The sequence below is a fragment of the Rhamphochromis sp. 'chilingali' genome, assembly GCF_963969265.1.
Source record: "Rhamphochromis sp. 'chilingali' genome assembly, chromosome: 10".
Classification (NCBI taxonomy): domain Eukaryota; kingdom Metazoa; phylum Chordata; class Actinopteri; order Cichliformes; family Cichlidae; genus Rhamphochromis; species Rhamphochromis sp. 'chilingali'.
Window position 1 is genome coordinate 7,264,892 of NC_137937.1, and position 24,798 is coordinate 7,289,689.

A 24,798-nucleotide genomic window follows, 5' to 3' on the forward strand; every position below is an offset into this window, starting at 1 on the left:
CTGGTCACTTTGATTTGGTATTACATTTTGAACCTAGACTGTAAATGTGCGCGTCATCAAATATCGTGATAACTTCGTGTTGCAGACTATTTTTGCCAGAAATACCCCTGAACATCCTCTGACACTGTAATCCAGCTACACCTGTAGTCCAAACATACCCACAAACTGTGGCAAGATGGGTTTATGTAGGTAATAGTCAAGATTCTTTTTTAACCTTTTCTTTGTTTTTATTTACCTTTTGTTCATTTACATAAATCCATGTTTACCAGCCTATTTATTTGGACCAAGCGATCAAGTTGAAAGATTCTTTTTTTTAAAAATCGTGAAAGCTTAAGTTTAAATTAATCAATGTAAAAAAAAGGTTGTATTTTTTTTGTTGTTGTTGTTGTTGTTTTTAAGTGCCCGCTTATGTGTGTAGGTTTTAGGCTCCTGCACTACTAAAGGCAGCACAGTGTTTTCATTTTATCCCTTCACGTGTTCATTTACTGGATGTCACAGATGTGTGTGTGAAGCACCAAAATATGGCGCTATCATTTTCATCCAATCGGCTGCTCGTTTGTAACAGGTTTCAGCTGGCGTCACGGCCGTGGCGGGAACGCGCATTAGGAAAGGAAGGAGGTTGAGAGGCATCGTGATCGCGCTTATCATGTTTGGCTGCTAAGTTCCTCCGGTGTGGAGGCCGATCATTATGGGGGATCCAGGACCCCGAGACGGGATGGACCCTGACCGACCGACAGCTGCAAAGAATTCACTGAGGCGGTTCATACCGGGATAAAAATATTTTGTTGTGAGCAATCATAAACAAGCAGTCAGTGAGCTGCAGAGGAGGCGGTGTTTGCTGGGATTCAATCAGAGCCACCGTTGCGGCTGGTAGGTTAACGAGGAGAGGGGGACGTGAGGAAATTGGGAAGGCAGCACTTTTTAAACACCACGGGATCCGAAGAGCGACGATAATGGATGAATTGTTGATTAGAAGCCGGCCCGGTCAGCCCAACACAGTCGGAGCAGGGTGGGTTTATCCGGTGTGAAATCAGTCGGCTGTAATCTGTTGGCCTCTCCTCCGCCGGGCGGCGATGTCCGCGTTCTGCCTAGACCTGCAGACGTCTGCCGTGGTTTCAGCACCACTGGAGCTGGACAGCGACTGCATGGAGTCCCGGGGTAGCCCCACCGCTCAGGAGCCCGGCGGCTTTCAGGGTCATCCGCTGCGGCACGCCGGTTCCGGAGGCCTCGGGATGGCCTTGGAGGAGGAACTGGCCATGCTTACCGGGGAGCGGGGAGGTGAGGAGCAGCTGTCAGACCCAGACACGCCTGCGGTGGGGCATAACGCAGACTTGCTGTCGCTCTTTCGCCAAAAGGAAAAAGACTTGGTTTTAGCTGCTAAACTCGGCAAAGCGTTGCTGGAGAGAAACCAAGACTTGACCAAGCAATATGAGAAAATGCACAAAGATCTCAACGAGAAATTGGAGGTAATCTAAAGAAAGTACGCCTGACAAGTTTTAATTCAAGTATCGTTTTGGTTTGTGTCAAGTTTAGGCCTTGTTTGGAAACAAACTCAGCAACAAATGCTGCCTGCAGACTTGCAAGTTATGTGCTCCAAGCCTAGTTATAGTATACAGTGTAGATAGGCATGCTGCTCAGTCCAGTCTATGGCTAGAGTGACCAGCACAGCATTCACTATAAACTCATCATGTTTACAACGAAGGCTTCACAGCTGATCTTTAGTTCTTGTTGTTTTCCAAATGTTTCGAACAACCAGGCACATGGGCCGAGAAAAAACAAATCACATGAAAAAACACAGGGACTAATCCTGGCCTAGTGTATCTGCTGTACATCTGTTCATCCCTTTGATCCATATTTATCCTCAGAGAAGCTGAGCCCTAACATCTCCTTATTATTGATGTTGTTTCATTTTTTTTGGCAGTGCTTGATGTTGTTTTGTTTTGAGTCTATGTGATACCTCTTTTTTGTGATTGCTTGATCCTAGGACCATAACAGCTGGCAGCTGCTGGTGGTGCAATGCACATCTGTCCACTGCTAACTGCAGAAAAAAGAAGCATCTTATTATCTGAACTGTCACTCCAATAGCTAGGGTCATATCTGTTCAGTGGATTCAACTGGTGTTTCCAGTCTCAACTTTTTTTTGTTTGCTTTTTAACCACCAATACTCTAATGTGTTTGCCCAAGACAGATTTACTTTCTCAGTCCATAGAACCACCAGTATTTGTCATTGTCAAACCCCCAATAGTCTTTTTTGGTACTTGTGTTTAAAGTTAAGGGTTTTAAACATGATGACCTCTTCTTCTTGTCAACATAATGCAGCACCTGGAGCAAGAGAAGCATGAGCTGCGACGGCGTCTGGAAAGCCGGGAGGGGGAATGGGAAGGCCGGGTGGCCGAGCTGGAGACGGATGTCCAGCAGCTGCAGGGCGAGCTGGAGCGACAGCAAGTCCAGCTGAAAGAAGCTGACAGGGACAAGACCAAGGCCATCAGCGAGCTCTCAGAACAGAACCACAGACTGCTGGAGCAACTCAGTAGGGTGAGGAATGCTTCAGCCTGTGTGCTTGTGTGCATGTTTGTGCTTCAAATGTGTTGCTTCAGGCTCCCTGGGCCACCCTCAAGGAAGATTTAGTCTGGGCTTTGACTCATCAAATCACATGGTCTTAAAGCCGCTGTAAATGCCCTTCCACCCCACCTAGAAACACGACTCACAGAAATGCCAGTATGTGCATCTGTGTATCTGAATAAGTGTTTCTCTCTGGCCTGGCTTCAGGGCCAGTGAGGCCACAACTCAGTTTGCCTGGCTGGTATGACATAAGGTGCTCAGCCAAGTGAGGATTCATCACCCCTCAGGGTGGATCTATCTTTATTCAGCCCATCTCTCTCTGACTTCACCTGAATTATGCTAACTCATCAATATAAAAGTGTAGCTTCCAGGTCTTAAGCGGAATAATTTAGAACGATTGGACTGCACACTTATGCAATAGCACTCTGCATATTGACAGGTAATTTGAGTGCAGTTATTATGACTGGCACAGTAGAAAAGGTCTCATAGCAGATCTCCTGACAGACACATTACAGTAGATGAGCACGCAGATGTATAATATAGCAGCGATCGGGGTCACCATGAAAGCTTCAGGCTCTATCCTTGTTGGATATACTGGAAACACATTAGGGTAAACTGAGTCTGACAGCAGGTGGAGACTGACAGAAGTGAGAATGCTAATGTTTGTAGCCAGAGCTGATTAAGCCTTCCTAAGGAGCTCAGTACAACACCTCAATCTGTTCAATCAACATCAAAACAAGCAGCCTCTATTCAGACCGAGTGCACACTTAATTGCTCTATTAGAGTGTCCTTTTATTCACACTGTTCACCTCTGTGATAATTGCACCGTCACTTAATAAACAACGGTTTAATATTATTTATGTTCTGCTTGGTGGTTAAAGGTCATCGTATTTAATAACTGATGTCATAGGAATGCTGTGCTTTCACAGACCAGAATGCTGCTTGTGTTTGTGGCTAGATTTGGTGGCTTGTGGTGTGCCCTGTTCCTTTGCACATGAAATTTGATTGCCCCCTCCCAGAATTGAATTGTCATATCAGTGTAACCGTTGGTGGAGATCATGGGGGGACGGTGGAGGCCAGATCCCCCTTTCTTTGTGTCGTCTACCTTAATGCATTATCTTAAGTATGATATTTAGCAATGTAACAATATGCCCTGAAGTCCTTTTGTGCTAATTATAGCCGATGAACAACTATATATTCTACATGTTGAAAAAATCGACTCCCCCTCATATGCCTAACAGTGGTTTGGTCCACTTTCTGTCTCCTTTATAACTTCTTTGCTTTTTAAAAGTGACCTTTAAACAAAGGACCTGTGAAGCATCATTCGTTTCATAGATCCAGTACCTCGCTGTTGAATCAGTGTCGCTGCCATCACTTCTTACAGGCCAGCTGTGTGTTAGAGTTCATGTTTATGGAGGCTGGAAATCTGTCAAGTGGTAGGGTTTTATATTTATTTCAGACAGAATTTTATGATTTTTTTTTTTTTACTCTTGAAACGCCCCTGATCCTGCTCGTCTCGCACATGAGAGAAACATACAGCACCTGTCAGGCTAGTGTTACAAAATGAAGGCTGTAAACAGAGGCATCATTGTACTGACTGGTGTCATGTAGATTTACAGTGGGTGCTGAAGCTACAATTAAAGGTGCCCCAAGGCCCCTGTACAGAACAACTGACAGGCCTGTACAGGTGCTTCGATAATGCCGTCACTACTGCCTCTGATGACGCTCAGGATTGTGCTTGTTTCCCCTCCTGGGAGAAGATATGATCTGCTCCCAGGCACATGGGAAAGGCCCAGTGCAGTTGATTTTTAACCCACAGTTTTCCCCCTCATCTTCATCAGGTTAAATCGGCTTCCTGAGCTGTTTTGCTCCAACACCACGATCGCATTGCAATCAAAGGGCGATGCTGGACAAGTCAGTTACTGTGGATTGCAGCAAAAGTAGGCACTTAGAATAATTAAACTGGATTTAATTTCACTGAAATCCTGGCATGGGAAACTTTGAAGATATTCCCAGAAGTGGTCTGTGTTGTGTTTTGAGGAGGACAGCAGATCTTGTGGTCTCAGGGAAATTCACGAGAACAAATTGACTGCATCGATCCAGATCTCATGATTCAGGGTGCTGGGCAGACAGAGGAAGACCTACTGGTTAGTAAAAATAATGAGGTCAGCCACAGTGCTCCCACCATCTCACTTTCTTCTTTCTTCTTTGCGTCTTTCTTCTTTTTCTTTCTCTTTCTGTCTGGGCTCATTACTAAGCAATGGCCTGTGACTAAGTAATATTAGCTGTTTACATGTCTGGATGAATGGAGGGAATGTAAGGCTACCCCGAGGAAACTGTGCAGTAGTAAAGCCACAGAAGGCCTTTCATTTTCATCTGACCTGTTTCTTGTAATGGTTAAATTTGCTAGTGAAACAGATTCATAATAAAAGTAGATCTATATGTTGTCCTATTAACCCTGTTAAATAAGTTGGCTAAGTGATAACTAGCTTGTCACTGTTGCGTAAGCCATGCCTCCTAAAAATCACAATGAAGCACGTCTACTAATTGTTTTCAATCACGTTGCTGATTACTAAAAAAAAAAAAAAATTTGGGATGCTGTGCAATCATCATTCATTTTTAATTGAAGACATGCCAGATGTTGCAACTGAGAAATTAGATTATATTTCAAAATTTTTCACTTCATTCTGACATAACGTTTGAAAATAGTTGGGACAGTGACACATTTCACTGTGTTGCATCACTTGTTTTACTAAGGTACAGTTGGAAAACTGAAAAGTTGGATTTTGGAAACAAATGCAAAAGTCTAGCGTGCAGGTGGGCGGGCACAGCTCACAAACTATTATTTTTGTTTAGTTTTCATTGTGGAGCCATGTGATTGGATGATGTGCACAATGGTTAATGTGTGGATGGCAGATGTCTCTCTAAACCCTGTGTATAATAAACAGCACTTATGGTGTCTTTGCAAACATGCAAGCCACCTGTGACATCGAGCACAGTAACTAATGGACTCTTCTACTGGAATTGATGGTGGGATTTGATCACTGTGCTGGTGACAAGCAAGACAGTTCCTTAATAGGCCTAAATGGGCCTGCGTGTTTTTGGTTTTTTGTAGTGCTTTAAATTGCATTTGTGAGCTGTTACTTTACTTATTGCACTATTTGTTATGATGAGACAGAGTTTTTCCTCAGAAATATACTGTGCAGTATTGTGGTCACTTAATGTCAAAGAGAAAGTTACATGTTACAGCAGGGCTGGTCATCCAGTTCTAAAGGTCTAATAACACACACAGGTTCAGTACATACTTCTTATAAGGAAGCACAGTATGTCTCTTGACTATCAGTAAGCTGCAAACTGTCCTTGTGACTTATCATAGAGCTGAAATTTCCAGTACCATCAGTAGATAGTCAGGTCATAGTATTCCCAAAGCCTCCACCCAAACAGTGAGATCTCACCAAATACCCCCCCCCCTCCCGAACAAACAAACAAACAAACAAACAACAAACAAACAAATAAAAATCCAAGATATAATATTTTCCTAGTCGTCAATGCACTAAATGCGTTATATTATCAAAATGTCTGAGTTTCTATATTTGATAAGCTATATTTGAACTGGCCATTCTTGTTTACATTTTACATAGCCTTGCACCTTTTCTTGCAAAAGTGTTATACATCACTGCACAAACAAGTGGACCAGACACAACGCCACGGAAAATCCAGCCTTGTCTCTAATTTAATCACAGAGATCAAAATCAGACCTGTTTGCCAATAAAGCATATATATATGGATTTACAAAATGTAGAAGCAACAAAAAAAGTAATAGAGAAATCATTAGCATTAATTATATTTGCAGGTTTATTTTAGCTTTTATTTCTCTGGTGAATCACATTAAGGTCAATTTGTGAATTGATCTCAGCTTTTTTAGAGTTATTTTCTTTAAATGCTAAATATTTCATGATTTATGCTTTTATTTATACATTTGCCCATTAAAAAGTCTGTTTATGTAAAATGGCCAGCTTTTCAGAGGAAGTAAAACCTACAGGCAAATACAAGAAAACAGTGTTGTGCTCTTTTAACAACACAGGGATCAGCTCTTAACAGGCTCTTTTCATTTGGCTCCAGTGAGATGACCTTGACAACCCAGGGCACTTCATAGGAAGTGATGTAAGTCATGGGGTAAGATACGGTCCTGAAGGGATTAGCTATAATCCAAGCTAATAGCCTTGCTATATGCATTAAGTCAGGAACCAAAACAACTTCAATCCATACTCTACTTAATTAATAACAGCAGCAGGTAACGCTGGTATTTGAGCAAAGAAGATCATAAAAATAGTCCCCTCCTTCATGGTTTTCTTCTGTCTGGCCACTATATTTGTGTGTATGTGTTTTGAATGAGTCCAGATCTGACTATTAATGCTATATGTTATTTCAGTGCACTCAGAGAAAATAGGCTGTCATTGATTCAGGAGGTGTGTGCTTGTTTCCGTGGGTCTGGAGTGTCAGGGCAGCCAATCTCATCGGGCTTAATCTGATCAGAGCGAACAAGCAGGAAAAGGGACCTTTCTGTAATTACATTACCACACAGGCTGGGAGAAAGCAGAGGGTGCCCTGACTCTGTCAAAAAAAAGTGTCACGCTTTATGTTTGGGGTCACTTCTACTTCCCTCAACGTTCAGAGTTCACTTATGAAACATGGACTCACCCATGAATGTTGTGTTTGATTCATTTGAGGCTGTACAGGAGGAGTCAGTGCAATTTTTTTCCTCATCACTTGCTTAAATTTACCTGTCAGGTTAGTTCAAACCTTACATTTATAAACTCCAGCCAGTGCTGCTCATCTGTCCATTCGTTTGCTGACACCATATGGAGCAGTTGCTGGAGCACCTATAAGATCTGCTGTCGCACTCACGTATTGTCACGTGGGATTTGTTATGCAACTGTTTAAGACGGAGGGTTCCTCCTTCCATGCAAGGAACGGCGCTCTGAGAAAGAGAATGCGGAAAATACCACAAGTACTGAGACCCCAAGTCGCAGCTCCGCCAATCCCACTTCTCTGCGGTTGCTATGACAACCAGAGTGACATGCAAATTGAAACCCTCTGTGTTGTTACCATGGGAATGTGCTCTACAGAATGGTACAAGGATACAGATAGTTTGATGCCAGCTTGTGTCACCCAAGACCCTTGATGCACCTGAATCGGGTCCTGCACAGAAAGCCCCAAACAGAATCAGCAGCAGTGACTCTCCTCCTCTTCCTCCTGCCACCTTTGGAAAAGCGAATGTCACGTATTTACCGGAAGTGATGTCCAGAGTAAAGAGGCTTTACAGTAACACGTCTCTCTGTTCAGCCCTACTTTGGTGCCCTGGATTCAGTCGCAGCAGTCTGATTTCTTTTCCCCCCAGTTTGTCCTGTCATGTTGATAATACTTGATCTGGAATCTGAGGAGTTTATGCACAGATTAAGTGACTGTTTGGAACTTCACGGTCGATTCTGCGGTTTGCCCAAAACGATTTCAATCTGTCAGCTTGTTGGGCCAGTGGGTCAGATGTCACATTGGCCTGCTTGTCACACTGGCTCCTGCTACCTGCCCCTGTTTTCCACTCAAAGGCAACGGCACTATGTAGTGTTCATCCAGATAAGTACATCTGGGCTTTTTGACTGAACTAAACTGATCAGACTGTCAAGTATTTGTATGTTTTCCTTTTTCCCAGCAAGTTTTTTGGAATGACATATCCCATACCTGCATTTACATTGTTTGAAAAAGGTGTCCTTTTGTGTTATTTCAGAAAACATGACTGTAGTTTGTCAACAGGTTTACAAAGAGTCAACTACATTGACTACCCAACCAACAAACACTTGTTGAACAAAATGTTAAAAGGACAATTATTACAGTCTAATTAATGACAAACTATGACAAAAAATTCTCTAGTTGAAAGAACGTGTAGATTAGAGGTATCACACATAAAGAAACACACACACACCTGAGCAGCCCTGAAATATGAATGAAACCACTCAGTTCAGGAAAGAGAAACAAGTGTTACGAGGGGGAAAAACTCCATGGAAATCACATTTAGCCGACAAAACATCCATGAATCTTTGGTGTTTGGGATATAACTTGGAGTTTTTTATCCCTCTGCTTTCCCAAGTTATATACATCCACCGTTGGTTCTTGTAAAAAGTAAAAAGAAGGTTTCCCACACCATATTTTTTTGATTCATAAAAGCTCATTCGGCTCCTTTATTACAGCATGGCACACAAAGCATGCTTGTTTTCAATTCTGTGTTCAAGTACCAGGTGCAAAGCTGACACATGAATAATTAGACCTATAAAAACTAAAGTTATTGCTCAGCCATCACTTAGTCATCACTGCTCTGCCAAGTAGTTCATGCGATTGGTTCAGTTTATCTACTTGTTGGTAGGATTACTCAAAAAGTTAAGAGATGGTGCTTGTTCAGCTTAGAAGTGATTAAACCTTTAGAGTTAGTCGGGACCTGAATCATGTTTGCAAATATATCACAAACTTATCTGGATCCAGAGATTATTCTAGACCATCAGTACCACAATGTTTTCTGAAGGAAAGCTTAACTTTCACTTTTCAACTTATTTTTACTTTTTGCCCTTCTGATGTAAACATTATTGACTTGTTCTAAAAGAATAACATATAGCAACCCCCATTTTCATTATTTAATCCAGGTCATATGCATGCAGGGAAGGATTTGATTGTCCATGAGGCGCTAAGTTCTGTAAATCAGGATTTTTCTGTGTGCTTTTGGAATTCATGATGGATTGAAGTGGATGATAAACTGATTTATTTAAAGGTAAATAGGCCTTTGCAGGTAAGCAGTAGAAACATGAGTAGTCATGGTGCTTACACTGTGTTGTTAGGTGTTGTTCAGAGTGGAGCCTCAGAAATGGTCATAATGGCAGCCTGTCCTTAGAGACTTTCCCAAAGAACACTGACACCACAAACAGTGCTGCTTTACAAACAGAAGTGAACTAAAATGGCCTGATGCATGTACAGCCCAGCTGTTGAGCCCTTTCATCTCTCTGTGAGCGCCTCAAAAAGCTGCAGCAGCGTGTAGTGCCATCTAGAGGCTTTTATTGATATCGATGCAATAAGTCATCCTCACTTTCATTCAACACTCGGTGATTAAAAGACAACAAAAATAAGGAAATATAAACTGACTTCCTGCTTCTAGTTTTTCTTTTGTTAGTCCATTTACTCAATTTTCAGTATCTCCTGAGAGAGATAAAGTATGCTTTTTAGGATTTTGCTGTTGCCATGGCAGTGATGATAATGCAAAATGTAGCTTCCTGAGTGCAGCTTTATGCTAATGATGCACAGCCTGGCTCTGTGTGGTCTGATCCCACCTGTCCAATAAGCTCTAGTGATGCACTAAGGCTGCTGCTGCTGCTTCACTGGATTGCACAAATAGCGAGCAGATCATTTCTGTTGTTTGAGGCTTTTAGCAAGGGCCATGACTTGTGGGTGAATTTGTGCTTTTAGAGAACCAGCTATTAAATGCACCATTTACCAAAACAGACTGGGGAGGGCTGATTTACAGCACGTCAGTGTCACTAACACAGTGTGAGTGCAATCTGAACAGCAATGTGTTTGAGTGTCTGCATGTGTTAGCCTCCAATGAGTCACCATGGGGGAGAAAAGACAAAAGAGTTGCAGTGCCAGTATTCTAATTTAAGTTATCAAGTTCTGCAACACGTTAACATTGATTTTTAATGCCAGTATTACCACGAACAACGCTTACATGAGCAACATTTTACAGTGCTAAATTGTATTCTTTCAAACTAAAAGCAGGCCTCTTTTAAGCTCAGTTTCTGTCCTTCCCTTTCTGTCTTTGTCCAGGCTGCAGAGGTGGAGAGGCAGCTGTCCACTCAGGTCCATTCATTACGGGATGACTTCAGGGAGAAGAGTGTGTCCACACGCCAGCACATGACACGACTAGAGACTCTACAGGCTGAGGTCAGCCTTGTGTGCATCCCGTCTACTGTATACATAACTTCATAACAAGTACAGTTGATTGAACATGCACAAAGTGAGAAAACTCCCCCTAAAGCTGACTAGAACTTCTAACAGGAACATTTATCTTAGGTACTTAAGAGTTAAAAAATCATGGTGCCTATAGTAGAAGCAATTTAAGTCATTTCTAAGAACTGTAGGGTGTCGTCAGAACTCAAGGGAAGTTAAAGCAAGACTGTACAATTTTTTGAATAAGCTGGTCTGTTCAGATACTTCATTTTGTCCACAACCATGTAGTACACTGTTTTTGACAGGCCCAAGTCAAGTAAGGCAAGTTATACACTTACCAGAAATGTTGGATTTTGCATTTACATTTAAAACGTGTTATGCCAGTCACCACTTATCTAAAAAAAAATTTATACTGAAGATGGCGCTTTAATACGCACCAGCGCCAAACTGTGCCACATGCATGTCACATTAACATCAGTGGTTGATTTAAAAAGGAAAGAAAATCCGCATGGCTAGGCTAAGATTGCTAATCTAGACAGCTAAACTAAAATAGCTAATCTAGCTAAAATAGCTAAATAGCTAGTGTGGACATTGCCCTTGGATGCTGACGATATTCTGCTGGCTGGAAACTATCGCAAACATACACGCAGCTATTTAAATATTTCATATTTTCACTATTTCTTTACTTACAGTGCACTGCATGAAGTCATTCTTGTCAGAGATACACTCACAGGGCACTTCATTAGGTACAACTTGCTAGTTCCCTTTTGATTCAGAGCTGCTTCAATTCTTTGTGGCACAGATTCAAAATGATGCTGGGACCATTCCTCAGAGAATTTGGTCCATATTGACATCATAGCGTCACACAGTTGCAGCAGGTTTCTCAACTGCACATTCATAATGAAAATCCTGTTCCACTGCAATCCCAATTTACTCTATTGGATTGTGATTTGGTGACAGCAAAGGTCATTTAAGTACAGCCAACCAATTTGAGATCATTTGAGTTTTGTGACATACTCTGACCTTTAATGGATGGACGTGGTCAGGAACAATACTCAAGCTTTGGCATATAATTAATACTCCATGTGTAATAGGAGTAATTCATAAAAGGGGCTAAAATGTGCCAAGAAAATATCCCCACACCATTAAACCACCAATACCAGCCTGACCTGCTGATTCATGACAGGATGGATCCATACCTTCATGTTATTTACTCTAAATTCCAACCCTACCATCCGAACGTTGCAGCAGAAATCAGGACTCATCAGACAACACTTTTCCAGTCTTGTCCAATTTTGGTGAGCCAGTGTGAATTGTAGCCTCACTTTCCTATTTTTAGTTAACAAAAGAGATACCTGGTGTGGTCTTCTGTTGCTGTAACTCATCTGCTTCAAGGTTTGACAAGCTGTAAGTCAGCGATGCCCTCATCCTTCCCTTAGCCTCAGCCTAAAGCAGCTTTCCACTGACATGGGATATCAGCAAGAAATTGCTCATTTATTGGGATTTTCCCAGTAGGGTTTTTGAAATATTTAGACCATGTAGACCAGGGAGTGTATATAAGAAAACAGCCTCTAAAGTGAAACCACTGCATGTCTCACCTGAGGCTTTACCTAGGGCTTTGTTATGAGTTACAGCACAGTCTATGGTCCATCTTTTATTTAGTTAGTATAGCGAGTTCAAACATTTAAGTGGGAGACTCGAGATGCATCATTAGTTTTAATTGTAATCGATCGCGAGGTAGGTAAGTATAAATGTTGCTGTTTATCTGACATCCGGTCCCCTCACTTTGCTTGCCTAATGATGATGACTTTAAAGAGTCAGTATGCCATTATCTTGCAATTACCACCTGTAGCCACAGTGTCCACTTGTTCAATAAAAGTCACAGTCATGCTTTAAAGTCTCCACTAATGATAAAAAGAAAAAGAAAAGTCTTTCTTCCCTTAATAAATTATTTTTTTCTCAGGGGATGATCATCACTTTGAACTCGAGGCACTTGTGTGATTTCTTTCCTTTCTTCTTTATCTTTTTCGCCTTTCTCACCATTTCCCATTCCCCTCACCCTCCTTCCTTCTTGGTTGGAGCAGCAAGGGCTAGAAGTGAGTGGTTCCCCTGCACCGTCTCTCAGCCTGACTGCATGCTGCATGTGACACACTGTAAAACAGCAGGAACAGCGAAGGCGCTGATATTTGTTTTGATTTTTGCAATTGCCTGTCATGTGTCTTGATGATGGGGCAAAGTGCTGACTCTTTTCACCTTTATAGTATGTAATATGTTATGTGTGCAGCATTTTTGCCGATCCCTGTTTCCGAGGCCAAGCTTGGATACTTTTTTTTTTGTTTTTATCAGAGCATGAGCTGTGTTGTGATGTCAGTTGTGCCATATCTGAATGGATATGTCCTCTACGTCAGTGCTGTAAGAGTTCAGGTTGTTCCGCAGCTTCTCTTCAAAGCCAGGGAGAAAACACCCAGACTGCAGAGCTTGTGCTATAATTGGGAGAAAAGGCTCCTGCTCTATATTTAGAGATACTGCAATGTCTGGGTGCTCCCCCTATTCCAATGCTTTGCCTTTATATGACATGTTCTTGATGACTAATGGCTTTTTGGCCTGTTAGGGTGAAAGCAGAGACTACCCAAAATATCCAGAACCTGATCACGTAGATGCACATGTGCCAGTAAAAACAACTGTTCTGCATGAAAGCTCCCTGTGCTGCGAAGTAGGTTATCAGATGTAGGTCAGAAGCAGGAGGGATAAAAAATGAGCAGAGCTGATGTTTGTTTAATGGGCAAAGCTGCTCAGGCAGCTGCAAGGGAAGACAATTCATGAAGTCTATCTTGTGTCTTCAATATAAGGCCATTACACAGGCACGGTAAGCAGTACACTGCTAGGAAACTTTGTGTAGATGCTAAAGCATCACCAAAACATTCCTGAAGACGAGGGTGGCGACCAATGCAGACACCCATGCTAGGCAACGAACATTCTTTAGGCCAGTGGGAGTGCTTTTAATCTTGTGTAAGAGCCCAGCTTCCCTCACAGGCAGGGAAAAAACAATATGCAGCCTTTAATCAGGTCCATAGCTGCCCATTTGTTTGCGATCGACCAGGAAATCTGAGCAATCCTTGGATTCTAAATGTAACGCCTGCTTCCCACAGCGCAGGGTCTAACTGTCACTGTTTGAAATGCTAGATTAAGATGCTGTCAGAACGGAAGATGGAGTCGGAGCACCGAGTGCACGCCATGCTCGAGGAGAACGAGTTGCTGCAGAATACTGTGGATGAGCTCCGGGAGAGGACGCTGGTGCTGGAGAAGCAGTGTCACGAGAAGGACCTCCAGGTACGGACACATAAATGAAGCTTCGGGGAATAATTGCTACCTTAGTAGATAGTGTACATTATTCCTATTATCATTATTACAAATGATTAGAGTGGTTTTAGATTATTTTACTTTCCCTTATTTTCATTCATATCTAGCTATTACAGTAGTGGTATTGTATATACACTATTACATCAGTGTATAAACAAGTAATCCCTGTGAGTTTTTATGTGCATAGCCAACCCGAAAAAAGTTACTTAAAAGAAGGAGAAAGGGAGGTAAAACTTGTTTCAGACAGTGGAGGCGCTGATGAACTCCACTAAGGTTCAGTATTGCATAAATAACAATGATTTTGAACTATCTATCATCCAGAGCTACTCTAATATAGCCCAAGTATAAACATATAGAGTTGGAAATGAGATGAATGCCACTGTTAAGTCTTAGTTAACTCCTTTCTCGTGTCCAGTTGCGGCAGAGCCAGCTGGAGCTGCTGGAGGTTCAGGTGTCCCACAGGCAGCTGGCCGCTAGGTTGGAGGAGCTGACGGAGGAGCACAGCCTCCAAACTCTTACCCCCCATCCTTCCAGCCTGCTGTGTGAGATAGAGCAAAGTATGGAGCAGGAGGAGCAGGAGCAGGAGAGGGAGCAGGTAGCGATGTTTATGACTGCCTGATCGTATCCACAGTCAGTTTGTTTAAACTCGCTGTGAGCATCAGGAGTGTTGGTGACTAATAATCTAAACTATCTTGTCTTGTTGATCAATCAGCTACGTCTTCAGCTATGGGAGGCCTACTGTGAAGTTCGCTCACTTTGCTCTCATCTGCGGGGAAACGATGTCACGGATTCAGCGCTGTCCACTGACTCCTCCATGGACGAGTCCTCTGAGACTTCCTCAGCCAAGGATGTGCCTACTGGGAGCCTCCACACCAGCTTGCTAGAGCTACGGAGGCTCACTCAGAATCTGCTGGATGGCAATGAGTCTACGGTAATGAGCAACACGCTGGCAGTCAGCATTGTTGCTGTTAGACTAATATTAGGTGTTACCTGAAAAAGTGAGATAATGACTAATTTTGGACTACTAGTAATTTTTGGCGATTGAATTATTTCAAAAGAAGAACTATTTATGTAGTACTGTACACAGCAATACAGCAGCTTATTTTCTGTGTGACAAAAGTCTTGAGCCACTGCTTGTTCTCATCAATAGTTCTCCAGGCTTTTCAGAGGAATACTTCTTTTGTTTGCTAAGCCACCTAACACTGACCTGTGAATCATTCAAGCATAAGAAAGGTACACAAGGAAGGAACAACAGACAAAGAAATCCATTTTAAATTTTATCTTTAGGCCCTTTGGTGCTAGCAGTCTGTCACAGAAACATTTGTTATAACTATTAGATGAAACTTGGCACTTGGTGTGCAGTGTGTCCTAAAAAAATCTGAGGAAACTGGATAAGTGGAAGTGGTGGGCCTAAGCCAGCTGTGTCCAACTCCAGGCCTCAAGGGCCGGTGTCCTGCAGGTTTTAGATAGCACCCTGGGTCAACACACCTGAATCAAATGATTAGTTCATTACCAGGAGAACTTCAAAACATGTTGAGGAGGTAATTTAGCCATTTAAATCAGCTGTGTTGGATCAAGGACACATCTAAAACCTGCAGGACACCGGGCCTTGAGGCCTGGAGTTGGACACCCCTGGCCTAAGCTATCTGCAGAAGTTGGGCAGTATCCCAGAGTCACATCCTTCAGAAACAGGAAAGACCTGACACAGGACCTGAGAAGCCCCATCAGAAATGGTCTCAGTTGAAGGGTAGCTGTCAGGAAGCCATACTTAGGGACGGGAAACAGTCTTATGGAGTCATGAATCTAAATTTGAAGTATTTGGTTCAAATTATCATCAGTATGTATGGAGGAGGCCAGGAGACAGGTACACTGAATGTCTACAGACTTTCCCACTACTCTGTTTTTATTTTAAACAGGCAATGCTCACCTCACTTTGTCTTTACAATATGTAATGCATATTTTTAGCATTAAAGAAATCATCGTCACTTTACACATGAGTTCCTTTCTCATAAAGCCGATACTGTCCACGGTAAGTCTTTGTTGTAACGTGTGTGCTTTGTGTGCAAAGGGCTCACGGCGTAGTGATGAGGAGGCTCTGGAGGAGCAGGTGAGGAAACTGGGAGAAGAGTTGCGGGAAGTCAGAGAGCTGTATGAGACGGAGCAGGACAAAACACGCGGCAATGAAGAGGAGCTGCTGCAGCTGCACAACCAGGTAAAACAACCATGTGTGTGCATCATGTATGTGCATGTCAGTCAGAGATTTAGATAATAAATGTAGCTGAAGTCAAGATCCTTTCCTGTCTTTCTGGGGTAATAACGCTGCATTAAGGAGTTTCTCATGTCTAACACTGTGATGACGTATTGCAGCAGATGTAGTCCTCACCCTGTCGCGCATCAGTTTGAATTTGATGCATGCTTTTTCTAATGTGGGACATTGCTTCAACCTTGTTCAACCTTCTCTCTGCCAGGACAGCTCACGCTCTCCTGTGGGTTTAAAATGCCGTCTTGCATGATTTAAATGACACAAGCTGCTCACGCACTCCATCCTCTGCCGAACTAGGTCAAACAAATATCTCGCCCATGAGCACCATGTTGTCTAACTTTGCCATTAAACCGTGCACCCTGAATACATGGCCTCAATCTCACAGGGATGTTTCATTCGCATTCACTCTGCATGATCCACAGGTGGCGCTGCTCTCTGTAGAGATGCGCTCTCTCCGAGAAGAGAACGAGCGAATGAGGACAATGGCTGATGTTCGAGAACCCAGCGAGCAGCTCCAGAGTGCGATCAGAGACCGAGACGATGCCATAGCTAAGTAAGACTGCGCGATTTCACAACTAGCTTAGTCCTTTATCACTACTTCAACAGGTGTATGCACGGGTTTAGTAAGTTCATTTTGCTGTTGAAAAGATTACAAGTTTTATCTTTTTACTGTATTTACATTAAATTTATGCCTCAGTTCATCAAACAGTGCGACAGCGCTTGAATTTTTTTCAAGTTATAATATAATGAAATATTTTCAGCCATCATTTCAGATCTTAATCATATGTTTGATAACTGAATTATCAAGTCTGTTAATCCCTAACCCTAAACCTTATTATTCTAGAGTCTAGATAGATGGAAAAAACAGTTCTAGAGCAGCTGTCCCCAATCCCCGGGCCACAGATCGGTACCGGTCCGTGAGTCGTTTGGTACCGGGCCGCGAGAGTTGAGGCTCAGGTGTGAAATTTATGGTTTTCAGGGTTTTTAATCTTCTTTTTTTTTAATCGTTAACTCAGTTTTCCTGGGTCTTTTCCATGTATTATAAATAAATCTTCTTTTTTTTTTTTATACCTACTGGTGCCGTGTTTTTGTTTTTTTTCCCACAACACCTTAAAGGCAGGTCTGTGAAAATATTGTTGGACATAAACCGGCCCGTGGCGCAAAAAATGTTGGGGACCGCTGTTCTAGACCATAATGTCATGATCTAGAACTGTGACATACATGCTGACAAAGTGCTCTTATCCATCTAAAATCTGCTGCTTGTGCAAGTACAAATTGATACAGCATATATTCAACATAACTGTGAGGTTTGCTGCAAGAAGTCAACTTATTCTGTCACTGAGTAATGACTGATTTGTGTGGCAAAGTGCCAGAGCTGACTTTGTGCATGGCCTTCATTCATATTGTTGTGTGTGTGTGTCTGTGTGTGTGTCTTGCAGGAAGAAAGCAGTAGAAATGGAGCTGGCCAAATGTAAAATAGACATCATGTCTCTGAACAGCCAGCTGTTGGACGCCATCCAGCAGAAGCTCAATTTGTCGCAGCAGCTGGAGGCTTGGCAGGTGGGTCAAAGGCTATATTCAGCATTTATTTATTTTTTTTGGAACAGCTCATTTTAAAAACATAAGTTACGTAAATGCCAACGCAATAAAAGATGAAGTGCGACTAAATTAGGTTTGGACAACTTTAAATACACTTATACATGAATAAAATGCATCTAGCTGCTAGAACAGTTTGTCCTTCCCCCCTGTTTTCGCTGTAGCTTGTGTCAGTCTGTTACCTTAAAGCCACTCACAGCATCTGTGTATTCAAACTGAGCTACTCACTTTACTGCGGAGGGAGAGTGTCAGTTTCTCGTCTGTGATGGACAAAAGTAAAGGAACATTACAGTGCTGTGTAAAAGTCTTGAGCCAATATTTATTTATTTTTTGCTTCTAAGGAGCCAGAATTTCTGGTAATTTTTTAAAGTGGTCTCAAGGAAAAGTTCTCCAGGATTTCTGAGTCTTTTAAAGGTTTTAACACTCAGCCATGAAACAGTCAAGCATAAAAAAAAGCACCTTACTCAAGGGAGGAACCAGTGATATCTTCAAATAACAGACAACCTGGTGAAGACTGAATTTTAAATGTTATCTTTAGGAACTTTGCAACTTGCAGTCTGTTGCAACCCTCCTTTAAACTTCAGGCTATCAGAAAGTCATGTCCTTAAGATATCAGAAAAACATCCAGCAAAGACCTGACACAGAACCTGAGGGATCCGGCATCTGGCCCTTCAGTTGAGTCATCTACTGTTTGATGAAGTGTTGTATGGGTGGAGGGTGGCTGTCAAGAAACCATTCTTACAGAAGGGAAACAGGGAGAAAAGACTCTGGTAAATTACACAAGAACTGGACTGAAAATAAGTGGCAACAGGTCTTATTGAGTGATGAATCCAAATTTGAAATTTTTGGTCCAATTCATTATCAATAGACAACTTAAAGAAATTGGAAGATTTAGATTTTGTGTGACATTTTGAACAGTTCAAGTTGTGTTGAAGAAAAAAGTCAGTGATAACAAATATTGACTTTCAAGATTGTGTTTCAATAAATTTCTACCCCCACCCACAAGGGGTGACTCAACACTTTTACACAGTACTGTATTAGACTTTTTGCTTGAACATATTGTGTGTGTGTGTGTGTGTGTGTGTGTGTGTGTGTGTGTGTGTGTGTGTGTGTGTGTGTGTGTGTTCCCTCCCCATCCCCTTTATCTGTAACAAGCTGCTCTTTCCTCTCTCTCCTCCCTACCCACAGTTTGCCTCCTCAGGGCTCTTTACTGTTTGGCTCTTGTGGTTTCTGATCTAGTGGCCTTTCTCAGCTTCTGTACCACCCCTTCTCCCCTGTGGTACCCACCCCCCCTCCTGCCTTAGAGGTGAGCCCGGGCAGTGCCATCTCGCCGTTTTACCTCGCACCAACTAAACCAGCCACCGCTGAGCCATTCCATGCCAAGAGAAATGCCCATTTCAGCTCTTTTTTTCCCTCCCCATCTGAAACCATTAGCCAGCACAGAGAACCATCTAAACCCACCACCTCCTCTCTTACCACCTGTTTGTGTCCTCTCTGCTTTCACTTGCATATGCCGGTCCACTGGTCAGCTTACCTGTTGAGAGAACACCCCTTTCAGAAGTGCAGATCACTTCATCAATTCACATATTTGAATTGTGTATGGTTATATTTATGCTACTGTATGTCGGTGACATTAGCAGATAAATTATATTATGGTTGTTGTTTTTTCCAGGTACCGAGTGTAAGTCTCAGTCTGACATCACAATTGGTTCCCACTTTATTAAACAGCTTGTTACTGCCCTCTGGTGGCTTTATACCTCAACAACAACAACAACAACCAAGAATGAATCTGGCATCAGATTCAAAGTGTTTGGTGCAGTTCAGAACAGTGGACTCTTACACAATGTGCCAAAATTATGCTTGTTTTATTCTTTTTTTTTTTCAATCCTTTACTTTGTTTAGTGAATTACTGAATAATTTTAAACTCCCATGCCTCTCAAAAATGATTTAAATAATGTATTCTGAGGGGAAACTATAATAATGCAATAGAATAATCCTTTAATTGTCCCACAAGGGGAACTTTGGTTGTATCAGCAGCAAAACAAAAAACACACATATACAAAAAAGAACAGGACACAGAACAGAAACATCTACCACAGGTGAAAGGTAATGGTGGTGTTTCTATAATTACTATCCAACAGGTAACTTGTTCAGTGGGTCCAATGTTTCCAGAAGTGCTTGTAACATCTCACCGCACGCCCTCTCCGCATGACCTTTCCTTCTTGTCATTCACTCATTTACCTTTCTGCTTTTAGGATGATATGCACAGAGTGATTGACCAGCAGCTGATGGACAAGCACCAGGACGAGTGGCGCGCAGCCCCTACATCTCTGTCGGGGTCGTCCGTAACCCACAGGGGTCAGTCCTCAAGAAGAGCTCAGCGTATCTCCGACCGGGACAAGAGACTTTTCTCTTTTTTCAAAAAGAACTGAACCCTATCATGCTGGCCCTGAGCACAGCCGACAGACGCAGACGGACGAGGTGCAGGACAAGGAGGGTAGTGACATCACAATACAGGGGGTAAAAACACAGCCAAAGACAGGCAGTGGCACATGCACACTGAGGTTTTTTTATTTTATTTGGGGGGTGGGGGTGGGGGGTGTCATTTTGCACTTTATCTGTCCCATTATTATTCCCCTAGTGATTAATTGGTGACTGCTGACAGTGAGTGAAATGTTGAGAACTTCCCCAGAGGCTTTGGCTTAAGGCCCCTCAAATAGAAAGCTATTGATCTTACAGAGCATGAACAGGGTCATCAAATGTACCTCCAGAAGGGGAGGTTTCCTTGTAGTGCCTAAAACTATCTCTACTACCCCACTGCCAACTCTGTAGAGAAAGAAGACTATTTATTAACTCTTACTGTATGCATCCCAGTTAGCAGGCCAAGGAGTCTGGGGAAAGACGGGCAGATACGTGGGACCAAGCAGGATCACGAAGAAAAGATGAGGATAGTTGGAGAAAGCTATAAGTCTATAATACTATAAGACATGACAGAATATGATTGCTATCCTCTAGGTACAGAGCAACAATGCTCCAGTCAGCCCATGTGATCTCTCAGGTTTATTCATTTGTTCAGGGGAACATGAGGCTTGATGTATCAGGAATATAGAGTGTTGTTTACTTGGCTTAAGTGAGTGGGGGGGGGGGGGAGCCCCATCATTTATAGCCCCACATCCAAACACTCAGAGTAAGAAAAGATATCTCTACAGGGGTATCACAAATATATACATACACTATTAAAGCTGCACTAAGCAATATTTTTATAGAAACAAATAGCTTAACGTTTGTTTGCTTTTTCTCATTAAATCCACCAAGACATCACTATCTTTGTTCCATTATTTTGATTCCAACTTTTTTGGCCCTGAAATTTATTTGGCACAAAGAAACGTATTTTTAAAACGACTGCTAATGCTACAGCCCATTGCCCAATGGATCAGTGAACAATAGACTTTATAGAAAATTCTGGACTCTATAGTTTTGAAACTTCAATTTAAGCATTTTGGCCACTGCATGTTGTGTTTTTGGAGCCAGAGCTTGGACCAGAGGCTGGAGTGCTAAGTCATGCTAGCATGATTAGCAAACTGCATCGATAAGCTAATTAGTGCTAAGGAGCATTAAGAACATACCAGAAATTCATTAACCAAAACTCCAGCAGATGTTCTGTATGGCACAGCTGCCGTATATATTTTCAGAAGATTCTACTTAAAAAAGTTCAAAAAGAAAAGAAACCACATATATGGTGTTTAGCTCAATTTAGCAGAGGTGAAGCCTAGTAGCTATACAGCTTCTAGCTAGCTGTTAGCACACCTGCTAGTCAAAAAGTCTACACCCAAGTTTTGCCTTGGGTTTATACCCTAATGGAAGAGTTAATTATAAGGCTGTAAACATGGATTTTAACATCCATGTTAACATGAGACTTTAGAGGAATCACTCACTTTTGGAGCCATCGTTAAGTGACTGCTGCAGGTAGTTTTTGGAACTGCTTTTTCAGCTCTGGGGATGTGGTCATGTTGCCAAACAATTTTAATAAAATGTGACATTATGTGTTTTTGAAGTATTTGCAGATAGTTCCATTTGCAACAGTTGGTTTAGTTTTAAAGAAATTATTTTTCCATTGAAATCAGGAGAAGAAACTCAAGTTGGTTTTTTTTTGTATAATTTTTTGTATAACACAACCAACACTCTCCGACAGTGTAATTTTCTAGCTTCCTAACCCAAAAAGAAAAGGATCATAATATTTGTATTATATTAAGAGAATATCTGAATTGCGTGAATGTGTAATGATCTGTGTTATGAACACAGTCAGGCCTCCATGTTCACCTCTGACACCTGAATAAACCTTTGGGTAGCTCAAGTAATTTACAAAGTCTGTCCAGCTGTTATTTTTCTACATTTAATGTTATATTTAAGATTTAAAAATGTATAATTTTTTTTAAATGATAATCTACTGTTGAATGTTGTCCCCATGATGTCAATCATCTTCCTAGTTGACCAAAATTTCCAATATGTTTACATCAGCTTGAGAAGAAGGCAGAACTGCTGTATGTAGAGTGCCCATCAGCTCTCCGTGTCAACGTGTTGAATTTCGCATTGTTAAAAGGCATGTCAGTGTACAGTAACTCCACAAAACGTCCTCCACAGTGGTCAGCATTTGCTGCTATGCTTTGCGTTTACCACTATCAGAGAAGTTCTACCTCCATTCTCATTGCTTCAGTACTTCACGGGCACTTTGATTTCTCGGCCGCGGGCTTCCGTTCTTTCCGTAGGTGACGTCTGTCGTCGAAAAGCAGGCGTTGACCTGAAAATGCATGGACGACTCCCAGTGTGGTGCAGCGATGTCTCTCATGTATGTCTGTGTTTGAACTCACGTCTAACGCAGCTGCGCAAACCTATGCAGATGTCTTTGTGTTGTCTCAGCTGGTTGTAGGGGGAGGATCAACCCAAAGAGTGATTTTTATATATATAAAAAAAGGAATAGGTTTGGATGAAATTGATATATTTATATGACAAAAAATGTGTACCTTTTGAATGAAAGTCTTTTTGTAGACAGAAGAACACCTGTATAATGTTGTTTGTAGACTGTATTTTATTTTCTTCTGTTTTTGTTGTTCTGGTGTGGCATGCAGTTGAGATTATAGTCCCAGTCAAGTCAATCCCAGGAGATCAAACAACCTAAACTTTGCATCATATCTACAGTAAACCCTTAAAAACATCACCTCACTTCAGTTTATCTGACACGTTCTCATACAACTTTTTGACAAGGCATCCCATATAAATAGTCCATAAAATATCAGGAGTAGTTTAACTACCACTAAATTGCTTACTAATGCTTTAGGGATTAGTTATGAGCATTGGTTGAGATTTTAAGTTTGATTGAGAAATATTAAACTGCTAATACCAACTTCCTGTTGGTAGCTCTTTGTTTAGATGTGACTATGTGTCTGAGTGCAAATATGACATTTATGACATATTCCTTTAGAAGTCCTGTGTAAATGAATCAACAGGCCACTTGCTCATAACACAGAAATAGGTGACTTATTTTAAAGATCCCAATAAGAGTCTGCATAAGGTATTACCAATAATCAGTGATAGTTTTTTGACCTTTAATGCAGCCTTTGAAAAATCCCTCCATTTAGGGGTGTCTTATCACAAAGTTCTTTCCTGCTTTGTTTGATGTGTTGTGATCAGAAACGTGTTCCCCCTTCTAGCAGAAATAAGCAGGAAGAGTGATGGCATATGGATTTAAAAACTGGACCTTCAGATTTTTGACTGGATGACCGGTGTGAGAAAGCTGTGACTCAACACCAGTGGCTCCTGCCCATCACCAGACTTCAGTTTGTTTGTTTTTTCATGTAGAGAAATCATACTGTGTACCATATTCAGATCTGTCAGCATCGTGTTCTTTTCCTCGGTCGACTGTATCCTCTCCTTCATTTTCTGACTGAAAGCATTTTTAAAACTCTGTGTGCTGTGTCTCTGTGGTAAACATCACGCTGCTGCCACCGTGGATCGAGTGTGTGTCCAGGGGCAGACAGACATGCCATTGAATGTTTGCTTGTGTCTCCTTGGGCGGATGTTGTTTAGAAATTTAGAGCTTTTGTTGGGCCCATTGTGCTCCATGTGAGTGCTTCCATTCACCCATGACTAACGGCACTGTTTCAGTTAGAAAATGCTTCAAACTATTCAAAATATTAATCATGCAATTTTCTTAAGACTTTTTTTTGGTTTGTTTTTGTACGAATAAATACTTTACAATCAACTTGTCTCTTCTGACTTGGATTTGAAAACTGGGACACTTTCTGCCTGTGGTTCTCAGAGCCACATATATTTTAAGCAGGAAAAAGCAGTTTTACAAAAGTTGTATTTTATATATGGCCCAGGAATCCAGGAAGTGACACATCCATGTCATGTTTGGGATCTGATGTGATTCGCAAACAGATGAATTTCATTCGAGCTTAGATAATGCATTAACTTCATCAAGTCTTCATTTGTCATATTCTTTAGTTTATGACCACAAACCTACAAAAGTAATAACACTGCCATTGCTCAGACAACTTTAGCACTGGACTCCCAGCCAACCAACCAACAAAGCAAACTGGTACTTATTTAGCACTACGGGTTCAGCCCAGGAATCGTTAACATGCAAATGTGATAAGCAGGGATCAAACCACTGACATTCCAATTGGTAGAAAACCCTGCTTATCTTCTGAGATCAGACATAATTGGGCATGGTATGCATGTATAACTTACACGATAAACTGTAACATATAACTTGGAATACATTATGTTAAATTTAAGTTAAAATAAGTTATAGATGAAAATTTTTTTTACTTCTCAAAACACTGTAGATGCACAATTTCATCTTAAAATCACAAAAAGTGTTGCTTTTATCACGAGCACGTTCCACATGAAGCTTCTTTTAATTACGGTATTTTTAGTTTTTATGATTTCCATCAGTAAAACTGTTTATAAATATGAAAATCATAAATCATATTTTTCCTCTGTGCAGAAATTTTAGGTTCAACCCAAAA

General features: G+C 41.6%; 1 protein-coding gene across 2 annotated transcripts; it reads left to right on the top strand.

The window, feature by feature from the left end:
- The first annotated feature begins 643 nt into the window (after positions 1-643).
- Positions 644-23,962, top strand: bicdl1 (BICD family like cargo adaptor 1). Of its 2 annotated transcripts, XR_013973000.1 has the most exons (11): positions 644-1,466; positions 2,320-2,535; positions 10,426-10,542; positions 13,732-13,878; positions 14,324-14,503; positions 14,621-14,839; positions 15,977-16,120; positions 16,594-16,724; positions 17,611-17,731; positions 18,956-19,073; positions 20,023-20,160. XR_013973000.1 is itself a non-coding variant. In XM_080893689.1 (10 exons), exons 1-10 carry the CDS (start codon positions 1,074-1,076, stop codon positions 20,197-20,199), a joined length of 1,845 nt encoding a protein of 614 aa, XP_080749815.1. In that variant the 5' UTR covers positions 644-1,073; the 3' UTR covers positions 20,200-23,962. The 2 variants fall into 2 exon arrangements, 1 of the variants encoding a protein (XP_080749815.1); XM_080893689.1 differs by lacking the exon at positions 18,956-19,073 and having other exon boundaries at positions 20,023-23,962.
- Positions 23,963-24,798: the final 836 nt, after the last annotated feature.